This window comes from Cetorhinus maximus, chromosome 6, assembly GCF_964194155.1.
Source record: "Cetorhinus maximus chromosome 6, sCetMax3.hap1.1, whole genome shotgun sequence".
Lineage (NCBI taxonomy): Eukaryota > Metazoa > Chordata > Chondrichthyes > Lamniformes > Cetorhinidae > Cetorhinus > Cetorhinus maximus.
In genome coordinates, this window is record NC_135884.1 from 29,172,264 (window position 1) to 29,185,197 (window position 12,934).

The 12,934-nt window shown below is 40.8% G+C and overlaps 1 protein-coding gene across 3 annotated transcripts in view; it reads right to left on the minus strand.

Annotated features, from left to right (window-relative positions):
* LOC144681675 (FYVE, RhoGEF and PH domain-containing protein 3-like) overlaps positions 1-12,934 on the minus strand; it is a 250,601-nt gene that overhangs the window by 118,526 nt on the left and 119,141 nt on the right. For all 3 annotated transcript variants that reach the window (XM_078543496.1, XM_078543495.1, XM_078543497.1), the window contains exons 2-4: positions 6,202-6,369; positions 2,301-2,490; positions 475-1,060 (exon numbers count right to left, since the gene is read on the minus strand). In XM_078543496.1, coding sequence (XP_078399622.1) covers positions 475-1,060; positions 2,301-2,490; positions 6,202-6,369 — 944 coding nt within the window. The remainder of the gene's footprint in view (positions 1-474; positions 1,061-2,300; positions 2,491-6,201; positions 6,370-12,934) is intronic.

Genomic DNA, 12,934 nt, shown 5'->3' on the forward strand with positions numbered 1-12,934 from the left:
AGAATGTACAGCCTCTGTAGCACTTGTTGCTCAAAATAGGACAAATTTAAAGAGAAGAAAATTGAAGAAGGGAACGGAGGAAAAGCTGATTGATGAGGCTACATTTTCTCGCTACACCGGCATTTTCCAGACCCTGTTTGTGTTCTAACCCACTTCCGAGTTATCAGTTGTGTTTGTAAACAGAAAGCAAATACTTCAGGAATATTTAAGTCGCCAACACCAGGAAGTTACTCAAAATTTGCTGTATTATTCCCTTTTCTTTCACCTTTGTAGCAATATACAATGCTAATTGATAACAAATGGTGTTTCTCTCATTATTTTATTCTGACTGCAGATCGAGATTTCATGAAAGAAAACATGTTCAAATATTACACTCCAAACTGTATTGCCCATGAGAAACAAACTATTTGATGTGATGTGTTCAGCTGCTTTCTGTACCCACATTTGATAAAATCTCTGTAAGTAACACCTTACCTTGATTGTTTCTGACTGTTCAATCTTAGACACTTCAGCTGCTTCATTTTCTTCACTGCTACCCTCATCCATATCACTATCATCTTCCTCCTGGGTGGAATCTCTTTTTTGTTGTATTTCAGAAGCATCATCAGTTTTGATCTCCGTGTCAGTTTCCTTGTCTATAGAACTGGCATTCTTTTTCTCCTCCATGCCTTCTTCATTGGGAAAAACTTCACATTCCCCACTACACGAGGGACTATCAATCCCACTGTCCCTGTTGGGTATTTTACCATTCCCATTTTGCTCTAGAGTAGACCCACCAATTTCAGCTGCAGCACTTGCCTCTTGAGTCCTGGTTATGCTCGTAGGGTCATTGTCCTTTACATCACTTTCTGTCATTGTAACACTGTCCTCATTTGAATGTTCCATCACCTCCATGCTGATTTCATGTTCATTCAAATCAGTTTTTTCTGTTGTACCCTCAGCTGAGCCTGCTGGCTCCAATTCACTGTCAGATGCTGCACACTCGGAGGAGTCCTGCGATTGTTCCATTTTAAGGGACAGAATCAGCTGATTTCTTTTAGTGATCTCTGGACTTAGTAGCCTGCAGTAACACATTGACATTTCACATAGATGCAAGCAATTTAAACAGATTCCATTAAATCTAATACAAAGGCAAAAATATTTCAGATTTCCAACATCTGTAGTACGAACAGAAAATGCTGGAAATACTCAGGCCAGGCAGCATCTGTGGGGAGATTTTCTGTTTATAGAAAGATTTTTTTAGAAACATCGAAAGATTTACATTACAGGAGGCTGCCATTTGGCCCATCATGTCTATGTCCATTTATATTTCTATTAACTCTAAGTTTGCTTTTTAAGAATATATACATCAAATCTGCCTACAACCATGACTTACAAAAATTTAAAAAGTAGGAAAAAAAAACAGCTTTTCTATCAAGTAAGTGATAACGTTTAACATTATCAGTATAATCAGGCTAACAGCAAGCTTCTAATGACACTACTAACGTTAGTATTATCCATGGATTTAGAGAAAGGATAAACCCCTGGGCAGTTCATTTCTAATTTCTACATACCCCATTTCAGGAAACAGAAGCTGGATGCAGCCATTTGAGCTAAACAACAAAATCTGATTGTTTCATTCGCCAGTAACTGGCTCAAATAAAAATTAAGTATCAAATCAGGGTTCTACTTACTGGATTGGTTATGCCTGAAAAATGCAAATGTTTGTTCAATAATGGGAAATAACTGGCTGCACCTGACATAAGAAAATAAAACTAATACTTGAGGCCCAATGACATTATCTTGCAGAATCATTCCAAGGACTCACTGGCTTATATAGTTGTATAGAACAGAGGGCAATGGTACTGGAAAAACTCAAAATTAGCCCAGTGCATGTAGCTAAAAGCCGCTCCAATTGGAAAAATGCTTTCCTTACACAATAATGCAGCTTCACTATTTGGTTTGTGAACATGAAGACAAATTTTATTTCTTGTTACAAATTTAAAGTCAATATTTTAAGAAATTACTTGGAGACTGCCCATGATTCAATGAAGCAGGCAACAAATTTATAAATGCTGCCATTTCAGCCTTCAGAAAATCCTTTCCAACATAAGTTTAATTGTATTACAGGATGTAAGTTAAATATTTCACTAAGTGCTTAGACAACAGAGTTGTGGTGGTGCAAGCTATGGTCCCACCCTCTTTGATCTCGCCTACTCCAACAAGGTAACAGAAAAGCATTCGGGTTCTGACACACACTGTCCCAAGATGGATCAATAACATTTTGAAAACTCAGCAAGTAGGTAGACAGAATGGCTTACCTGACACTTTCAAATTTCTCAATAAGTGAGGAGACACAAGGCAACCCTGGTGTTTCTTTGCTCTCAGCCTTTGAATAGGTGCTCTTGGTTAGCTTAGGGTCAGCTGGCAGAGGCCTCGATGGAGCTGGAGGAATCAGCTGAAATGGTTCTTCGTAGCACAAGGTTTGAAGATGGACAGGCTTAGGAGGTACTAATATAAAATCATGGACAATTATTTAATGGAGTTCTTCTTTACAATTCAGCTCGTGTCTTCATAAATCACTTCTTGTCGAGAGCAGACCAGCAACAAGTTTTCATTTATCACACTTCGGGTTTCTACTTTATGCTGCAAGGTGCCATAACGTACCCTGAAAGCAACCTATAAGATTCTAACTGTACGTTTGGTGAAACATTCCTTTACTATACTCCATTTTTAACCTGTCATTCAGAAACATAACGCACAACGTTCAACGATTGAAAGTTGGACTTTGTGCTTCCTTGTTGCTAGAACAGGAAGTACTGAAAACGATAAAAAAAAAGTGTGGTTTTGTAACCATAAGTAAAGGTAAGTGCAGTACCCAAAACAAAAAAGGCAGTTAGTCAAAAAATTTACTTTATTTTCTTCTGCTGCGATAAATATGTCAATTATTTTCTTTTGCATTAATAGATTATTACACAGTGGTTTGATTGTTGTTGCACTGTTCCTAATTTTGCTATATAGCAACTAGTGTACTTTGCACATGTCTTTGTGTGGGTATGTTCAGCTCCTCCACAGCTTCCTTCCTCTTTCTGGTTCTGATGGATTCTCTCAGAAATATTACACTGAATTCAAAATTAACAATTATATTCAGTACGTCCAGTGAAATACTGGATCATCTGCAAGAATGACAAAAAAGCAAAACACCAGTTTAAGTATTTTGCTATTTTATGTTGCTTATATATATTTGCATATGAACCAGTCTGAACAGTTATACGTAAGCAGTAACCATAGCAACACATTTACAATTTGAGGCAGTATTAAAATTGGACTGTGATAAGATGAAGGCAATTGTACCTTACCACAGTACCATGCAAAGTTTATAAACCTATTTGGAATGGATCACAAACCACATTAGCTGGTATTATGAAGGGAACTTAAAGATACTACTTTAAAAATTGTACTGTTTTGTAACTCCTCTATCCAAACGAATAATTTCAATTAATATTTTTACTTTCTATTTAAAAATCACATCTTGCAAACCAGATATACAATTTTGATCAACAAATAAGCCAGTTTAAAATTTTAAAATGACACGATTGTGGGGGGAGGGGAGTGGAAATGGGGAATGAGAAAGAGGGCGCAGGTTAGAACTAAGAGGAAAAGACATTCGGATAGATGACTAAAAACTGAGTCGAGGGGTAGGTTTTAAAGGAACATCTTAAAGGAGCAGAGATGGGTAGAGAGGTGGAGAGGTTTAGGGAAGGAAAAGCCAGTTCATACCAGTTGAAAATAGTCAAAAACCAGGACTACTGGTACCAGTGCTACAGGAGTTCCATTTCAATTCAGACAGGTTTTACTAGGACCAGTCATTTTCCAATTTTACTAATTTTTCGGCCGCAGCTAAAAGCATGCTGACTAATCCTGGAGCAATTCAAATTGGGAATGCACAAGGGAACAGATTTGGAGGAATGCAAAAATCTGAGAGTTGTAGGACAGGAGGAGGATACAGAGATGGGGAGAGGAAAGGCCATGGAGAAATTTGAAAAAAGGTTTAGAACTTTGCTTAACCAGAAGCCAATATAGCTCAGTGAGTACAGAGGTGGTGTGATGGGTATACAGGATTTGGTGCAAGTTTGGGCATGGGTAGAGTTTTTGATAACTTCTTACGGGGGTAGAATGTGGGAGGCCAGTCAGGAGTGCATGGGAATAATCATATTTCAAGGTAACAAGGGCATGAGGGTTTCATCAGCAGAAGAGCCAATACAGGAGCAGAGTTGGGCAACGTTACGGAGGTGCCTTTTTGTAGTCGGACGCTCATCTCAGTCAAATATGACACCAAGGTTGTGAACGGTCGGTTCAGCCTTTGGCAGTTCCAGGGAGAGAGATGGAGTCAGTGGTAAGGGAATGGTATTTGTAGTGGGGACCAAAGGCAATGGCTTTAGTCTTCCCAGTATTTAACCGAAGAAATTTCTACTCATCCAGTACTGGATGTCAGACATAGAGACAATGGAGGAGTTGAGAGAGGCTGTGGAGAGGTAGAACAATCATTGCACACTTAAAAACTGCTGCTGCGTTTTTGGATGATGTCACTGAGAAGCAGCGCATAGAGGAGAAACATGAGGAAAACAAGGGCAGATCCTTAGAGAACACCAGAGGTAACAGTGCGAAAGCAAGAACAGAAGCCATTGCAGTTGACTCTCTTGACTAAAATTCAATAGATAAGAATGGAACAAAGCAAATGCAGTCTCACCCAGCTGGACAATGATGGAGAGGCATTGGAGGAGGATTGTGATACAACTATCACAGAATGTCTCCTTTATCAGGTTGTGAAATAGAACCCCTTTGGACCCCTCCTTACCTAGAGATTGGCGAGATTGTAGCTGGACAAGTCTTAAGGCATCTACGTGCAAGTTCCCAAAGGATGCCATAATCAGATGCTAAATGATTACACTTCTCCCACATGAGCACCATTACTATGCTCCCCCACAGCACATCAATCCTACTCCACAGTATTATCAACCACAACCACTCATTATAAACAATATCAAACTCATGATCCATCAACAAACATTTTAACTACCCAAATAAGTAGCATCACCAGTCCCCATGCCCATCCAGCTATACAAACTCCCCAGCATCACACCACACCTCCCCAACTGACTGTACCACCTGACTGTCCCCGCAAGCAGCACCTTTGGCATCCACACTTCATCTCACCACTGCCACCATCCGCCACAGCCCCACCCACTCCTCACCCAGCATTTACTGCAGTTGTCTGGCGAGCCTTTCTTCTGACTGTATACACACCAGTGGCAGTGTAAGGATGGGTTTAAGTAGTGTGGCTAAGGTGGAAATGCACCCTGAGGTCATAGCTCTCCTTCTGCAAGGCCTGAAGATAGAGTGACTTTCTCATTGGAATAGTTTTGGATCCTCTCAAACCCAACAACAAGCAGCACGACCCTGGGCAATCTATTCATCCTCATGTTCAAAAAGAAGCTGGAGGTTGCTTAAATAAAGTGTGGCTGGTGAAAAGGTGTGAGACAAAGTTATAGAAGTAACATAAATCTTGACACATGTGCAGACCAGTAACAAGCAGCAGCCTATTTGCAAATGGAACCCAAAACTCTGGTGAAACAAACGCACTCAGGAAGTTGGTTAAAACCTGGGCACGCCTTTTAGCACATTTGCATTTACAGCTGAACAGAGGAGGCACCAGGACAGACATGTTGCTGCTAATCATGTTAAAGGGCAGCTAGGACAGAGCGGGGGGCGGGGGGGAATAGAAGAAAAGGTTCTCAGAGGATGGACCAAAATTTAGATGAAAAGAATGACAGTAAATTGTCATTTTGCACCCAGCTATACTGTTAATCAGATAGCAAAATAAGTTAAAAATGGAACTTCATTACATTCACATCATTGTTGATTTCTAATTGGAACATCATAACCAAATCCCCAACACATTTAACCCAATCATGCATTCCACAGTTTAAATTTTACTTCTAAAATGAAATACACTTTAATATTTTTTATGAACACTTATTGGTAGATATTTTATTTGTTTCTGCCCACTGAATTTTTAAAAAATTATTTTCATAATCCTGCAGCCACAACTGCTAATCCAATTCATCTGGTTTTACCTTCATTGGATCAGGTTGTTTGCCATAAGATTGAAAGCTATTTTTCTGCTTAATGCAATTTCAGTGTTTCACACTTGGAACTTGCCTTGAGGTTTTTGGGCAGTGACTTTCCTGACTGATGATTTGTTGGTTAGCTTTCTTCCTGTTTGCTGAATGCATGGTACAGAACTGAGGTGCTGAAGGTGCCCTCTTAACTCCAAGGTTGAGTTGGACTCAGAATTGCTTCTGATACGCAATGGTGTTCTGGAGTAACCTGGAACAGAGAAAACACATTCTATTTCACTTTACGACAAAATTATTTTCATATATTAACAGTGCTAAGAATTTTATTTTACTAGGAATTGACCACACTATTTTAGCATTCTACTTTAATATTTTATTTGAAATATACTTGAAATTTCCAAAAAGAATTGAATAATTGCTATAAAAAGTGAACTAAAAAACCTCTTCTCAAGCTAATGATGGCTGCAGCAGGGCTTATATTACAGAAGGATAGTCTAGAGACATGTGTATAGTATCCCAGCAGGCAGCTATCTTGTTGAAAGGCTTGGGTTGCAAGTTGTGTACTTCCCGACAAGAGGAAGATAATCAAAAGGCAGGGAAAGTCATCCCCTTTATTCTCACGTACGAAGTAACTGCTGTAGGAGAGCATAGCAGAGACCTGGCAGCGGTGAAGAGTTTATGAGTGGAGCAGATTATTTAGGAAGAATAAACACAAAAATATGTATTATTCTATGGTTCTCACCAGTGACAAATTATGCCTTCTTCCACGATCCAATATGAACCTTCAGCCTGTACACATTTTCTCCTTAAGGGTGATAACATCCCAAGGCCTAAAACCTCCTCAGAATGAAACTGTTTTATCACAGTTAATTGGTTGTGTCATACCCGATGGGAAGGTTTTAAAGTTTCAATTTAATTAAGTTTGCGTATAAAATTTTATGCAATTTCATCATATAATAAAATGTTCATCTAATGTGGTTGACCGCACTTTAAACAGAGCTGCATATCTGGGCGTGAAACTCCTAATGGCTGATTCCACCAGAAAATACAGCGACATTGCCATTTACAGCAAACACTGTGCACCCGTGCTGCAGGAGGCCAAGAATATTGGTGGAACAGTAGGTATCACCAGTAAAATCCAATATTGCATTAGCCGCTTTTGCTCAACTTCAATTGATTGCAGCATATGATCCTTAACTGTAACATTAACCCTGTTCCTCTCTCCACAGATGCTGCCTGACCTGCTGAGTATTTTCTAGCATTTTCTATTTTTATTTCAGACTTCCAGGAACTGCAGTATTTTGCTTTTGTAGTATGATCCCCATGTCCGTCAAAAGAAAATAAATGCATCGGAACAATGCAGGTGTACTTTGTATTTGGGACAAAGGAGGCAGAACTGAAGGGACATGATCCCTCCAAAAGCAGAAAGAACCATTCAGAGAAACATAGAATAGAGTCACGGAATGGTTACAGAGGGAAGTCATTTGGCCCATCATGTCTGTAGCTGTTCTCTGATAGAGCAACTCACCTAGCTCCACTACCCACTTTTCCCCCATGGCCCAGCAAATTTTCTCTCTACAGATAGTTATCCAATTCACTTTTCAAGGCCTTGACTGAATGTTTCTCCAACGCATTCTTAGGCAGTGCATTCAAGATCCTAACCACTCACTGCATAAAAAAGCTTTCCCTTGTGTTGCTGATGCTTCTTTGCCAATCACCTTAAACCATTCCTCTGGTTCTTAATTCTTCCGCCAACCTGAACCATTTCTCCTGATCTACCCTGTCCAGGCTCCTCATGATTTTGAAAAGCACCATCAAATCTCCTCTTAATCTTCCATTAGGAATTTTTCAAATCAAGCAAAACAATGGTGCAAAATAGCAGAACCAGACACCTCCCCAAATTCAAGCTCTCTCTCTCTACATTTTATGTATACATACACACACATATACATGTTTACAGTCCAAATTCTTCAGAGAACTTCTGTCAATCTCTATGCTGACAGTGTAAACACCTACATAGTTTATATAGTACATGTACAAAGCTACTGTCTATCTGCCTCTACACCTGCACAAAGCCCAAGTGGCACCGGTAAAATATAATTTAAGTCAATTGTTATGGAAATACAGAGGTGAGATATTGATTAAGAATCATAGTCATAGAGGTCTACAGCACAGAAAAAGGCCTCGCTGCCCATCGAGTCTGCTCCAGTCAAACAAGTACCGAACTATTCTAATCCCATTTTCCAGCACCAGGCCCATAGCCTTGTATGCCATGGCATCGCAGATGCACATCCAAATGCTTCTTAAATGTTATGAGGGTTTCTGCCTCTACCATCCTTTCGGGCAGTGAGTTCCAGATTCCCACCACCCTCTGGGTGAAAAAATTCTTCACATCCTCTCTAAACCTCCTGCCCCTTACCTTAAATCTATGCCCCCTGGTTATTGATCCCTCCACCAAGGGGAAAAGTTCCTTCCTCTCTACCCTACCTATGCCCCTCATAATTTTATACACCTCAATAATGTCTCCCCTCAATCTCCTCTGCTCCAGGCAAAATAACCCCAGTCTATCCAATCTCTCCTCGTAACTAAAACTCTCCAGCCCAGGCAACATCCTGGTAAATCTCCTCTACACTCTCTCTAGTGCAATCACATCCTTCCTATAATGTGGATTCCAGAACTGCACGCAATGCTCCAGTTGTGGCCTAACCAGCGTTTTATACAGTTCCAGCATAACCTCCCTGTTCTTATATTCTATGCCTCGGCTAATAAAGGCAAGTATCCCATATGCCTTCTTAACCACATTATCTACCTGTCCCGTTACCTTAAGGGACCGGTGCACATGCACACCAAGGTCCCTCTGATCCTCGGTCCTTCCCAGGGTCCTACTATTCATTGTGTATTTCCGTACCTTGTTTGTCCTGCCCAAGTTCATCACCTCACACTTATCCGGATTAAATTCCATTTGCCACTGATCAGCCTGTCTATATCCTCCTGTAATCTAAGGCTATCCTCCTCTCTATTTACCACCCCACCAATTTTCGTGTCGTCCGCAAACTTACTGATCAACCCTCCTACATTCAAGTCTCAAGAATCAGGGATTTTTTTATTGCATGGCATACCTAAATCGATAATCACCATAAACCAACCATCGATTTTTGATGCCTGCAAGAATATAGTCAGGGTGGGCAGAAGTTTTTATACTTGCTTTAATATGGAATTTTAAATATTTATAAAAACAATGAACGTGCATTCCTTTAAGATCTTTTGCCTCAGGTACTTTGTAGCACCAGTAAAAATCAGTCATATTTGGTCAGAAGTAATAAGCCTACCACTAATTTTCTTTTTAAAGTCTATTTTAGCCTTTGTTCAGGTATTTTTCTAGTTTCTTAGTGAGTGACGTAATGAAACCCATTGTGGACCTGTTGGCTTCGCTGAATATTATCCAAGAAATATCATACATAGCAGGTCAGGAGAACAATGCAGATAAAAACAAAGTTTAGACTCATCAGTTGCGTACCCTTCCACCCAATGTCTGATGGAACATGCATACCATTAATTTACAACTTTTTTTTCCTTTATTGATGCTGCCTGACCAGTTATGCCCTTCCAGCATTTCTCCTTTTTGTGTTATCATTTGCACTTTTTCGTTCTTTCCCAAAAAAAGGCCAGTTATGAAAAGGTTGCCAATCAAGCTGACATATATTAGACTTTTTACTAACACTGATAAATCAATCTGATTTGCATATACTTCAATGACTGAATACCAAAAAAAGAGTGCCTCTTTTATCAATACATTATATAGTTTAAACCACATGTAAAAATGAGAATTTGAGCTACCCAGCTTACATAGATTTCTGTGCGCAGAAACACAGATAGCAATCATTTGCACACTAGCACAAACTTGACACATTGGCAATTAAATAGATGCTAACACAGTGATCTCAGAAATTGTCTGAACCCAAACAATAAATTAGTTGTTGTTCTAAACTGCCCAGATTATTGCTTGAACTTAAAACATAGCTTTGCAAAGTCAGTAGTTAACACCCTGCTCAGGGTGTCTCTGCACTAAGTTAACATCAGGCTATGTTGTAATTTTTGTACTGCTTTGCATTTGACTGTCAACTAAAACTTGTGCTGTGACCATTTCGCAATAAGTCAAATACACTATTTTTAGTACAGTTAGAATTATCTGAAAGCTGTTGCAGCAACTTGCTCGCATGGAACATATAGACTGACCAGAACGCTAACCGATGACAGGTCAGACATACTATAGGCAGGCCCGTAAAACACAAGGGGCCCTGTGAAACATGGGTCCTCGTCTCCAAATTTATAAGCGGTTCTGTGACTAATGAAGGGGGCAGATAACAAACGAGTATACTTTGCATAGAGGCTGAAAATAGCAGGTAGTGGTACTTTTCCTTTCTCAGAAAAACATCTTGGAAACTCATCAAACCTCAGCCCAAAAATGAACAATGATTTTCACAGCCGATGTGCAACAATAATATCTTTCAGGTAATTCTATAAAGCTTTTCAAAATTCATAGAAAAAAAGTACCCTGGTCTGAGAGATTGATTATAAGTAATCTTTCAAAGAGGACTTACAGGATCAACCTAAATGATTTTTGTTTTTATATATGAGATTTAAATTGCCAAGTTAAAATGTGACAATGGATTTTGTAGCTTGAGCAGGAAAGGTGATCCAAAAGTAATCCAACTCTGCAGTACAAATTTTATAGGGAAGATGCAACTGTCTCACTGCTGAAAAAAAATGAAAGATCTAAAGCACAAAATCAAACAAAGCGCTCACAAAGCACTTAAATAACACATCTAACTTGAATGCGGTTAATACAGCTTCCTGCTTCAAGCAAATGTAAAAGCAAATAAAAAAACTTCCAATACAACACCCAGCAACTTGCAAAAACAATTCAAACTTACAGCAGTAAAGCAGGTTTACTCTATGCATAATGCACTCGTATCAACTTACACTTAGGCAGTACCTTAAAATAGAAAACCATTGTGAGGGGCACTTGACCGAAGCACAAGTTTTAAAAATGAGCCGCAAAAGGCGATTTTAGGGAGGTGACCAAAAGCTCAGTTGAAAAAAAAGACTGGGATTAAAAACAAAAAACTGCGGATGCTGGAAATCCAAAAAGGACTGGGTTTGGAGAAAGGTCTTGAAGCAGGAAAGGGTGATGGAAAAGCAGATCATTTCAGGGGGGATAAATGACTCTTGATTTTTATGCTCTCAGAAGGCAATACATCCAAAGCATAGTGTATGGGTGCCTATGTACAGAAAGGAATTAGACAACTCAACAGATATGTGGAAGGTTATATAGGTACACAGCAAGCTGGGAGTTTAGTGTAAGGGTGACACAAAGCTGAGGCACTCAAAGGGTTAAAAACATATTTAATTCAAGCTTAATTCAGAATCTGCTCAAAACCAGAGAGGAGATTCGAGCAGTTTAGCTACACAAAAAGACATGACCATGATAATGTATGTAAATTAGAGACTTGTTTAGTGTTACAGAGAGATAATTGCTGCGAATGGGAACCTGTTTGCATTCACAAGGGGCAGGGTCACTCTAATGTGGGTGCAGCAGGAGCTTGATTAGCTTTACAAAGGAAGCGTTAATTTCAACAGGAGACTAGTCTAGTCTTCTAATAAGGCATACGAGAGTATGCTCCTGGCCGGTAGTATGTCAGAATCCATGAGGAAAGGCATCATCACCCTCATCTACAAGCACAAGGGGGAAAGGGAGGAAATTAGAAATTGGCGACCCATTTCACTGTTGAATGTGGACTATAAGATTCTGTCCAAGGTCATCGCCAACCGGGTCAAATCCGCTCTGGAATTGGTGATTCACCCTGACCAGACCTGCTCTGTGCCAGGCAGGAAGATCTCTGACAGCCTGGCGCTGCTCAGGGATACGATTGCCTATGTACAGGACAGGGGTGTGGATACCTGCCTCATCAGCTTGGATCAGGAGAAGGCCTTTGACAGAATATCGCACACCTACATGGGGGATGTGCTCTCCAAAATGGGCTTTGGGGAGGGAATTCGAAATTGGATCCAACTGCTCTACACTAACATCAGTAGCGCAGTCTCAATCAATGGGTGGGAAACAGATAGCTTTCCGATTAAATCTGGAGTCAGGCAGGGCTGTCCTCTCTCGCCTGTCCTTTTCGTGTGTTGCATAGAACCCTTTGCCGAGTCCATCAGGAAGGATCCGGGCATAAGAGGAGTGACGATCCCAGGCAGTGGAGGCACTCAGGTAAAAGCCTCCCTGTACATGGACGACGTCGCCGTCTTCTGCTCAGATCCGCTGTCGGTGCGCAGACTGATGCACATCTGCGACCAGTTCGAACTGGCCTCGGGAGCCAAGGTAAATCGTGGGAAGAGCGAGGCCATGTTCTTTGGGAACTGGGCTGACCGATCCTTTGTCCCCTTCACTGTCAGGGCTGACGGCCTGAAGGTGCTGGGGATATGGTTCGGAGGGACCGGGGCATGCGTTAGAAACTGGAAGGAGCGAGTGGCTATGGTGAAAAGGAAACTGGGCATGTGGGAGCGACGCTCCCTCTCCATTGCGGGTAAGAACCTGGTCATCAGGTGTGAGGTACTCTCGCTGTTGCTGTACGTGGCGCAGGTCTGGCCCATTCCAGACTCCTGCGCGACGGCGATCACTCGAGCCATCTTCCGCTTTATCTGGAGGTCGAAAATGGATCGTGTCCGCAGGGACGCGATGTACAAGCCTCTAGATAAAGGGGGAAAAAACGTGCCCAACATCGCCCTCATACTGATGGCCACCTTTGTGTGCG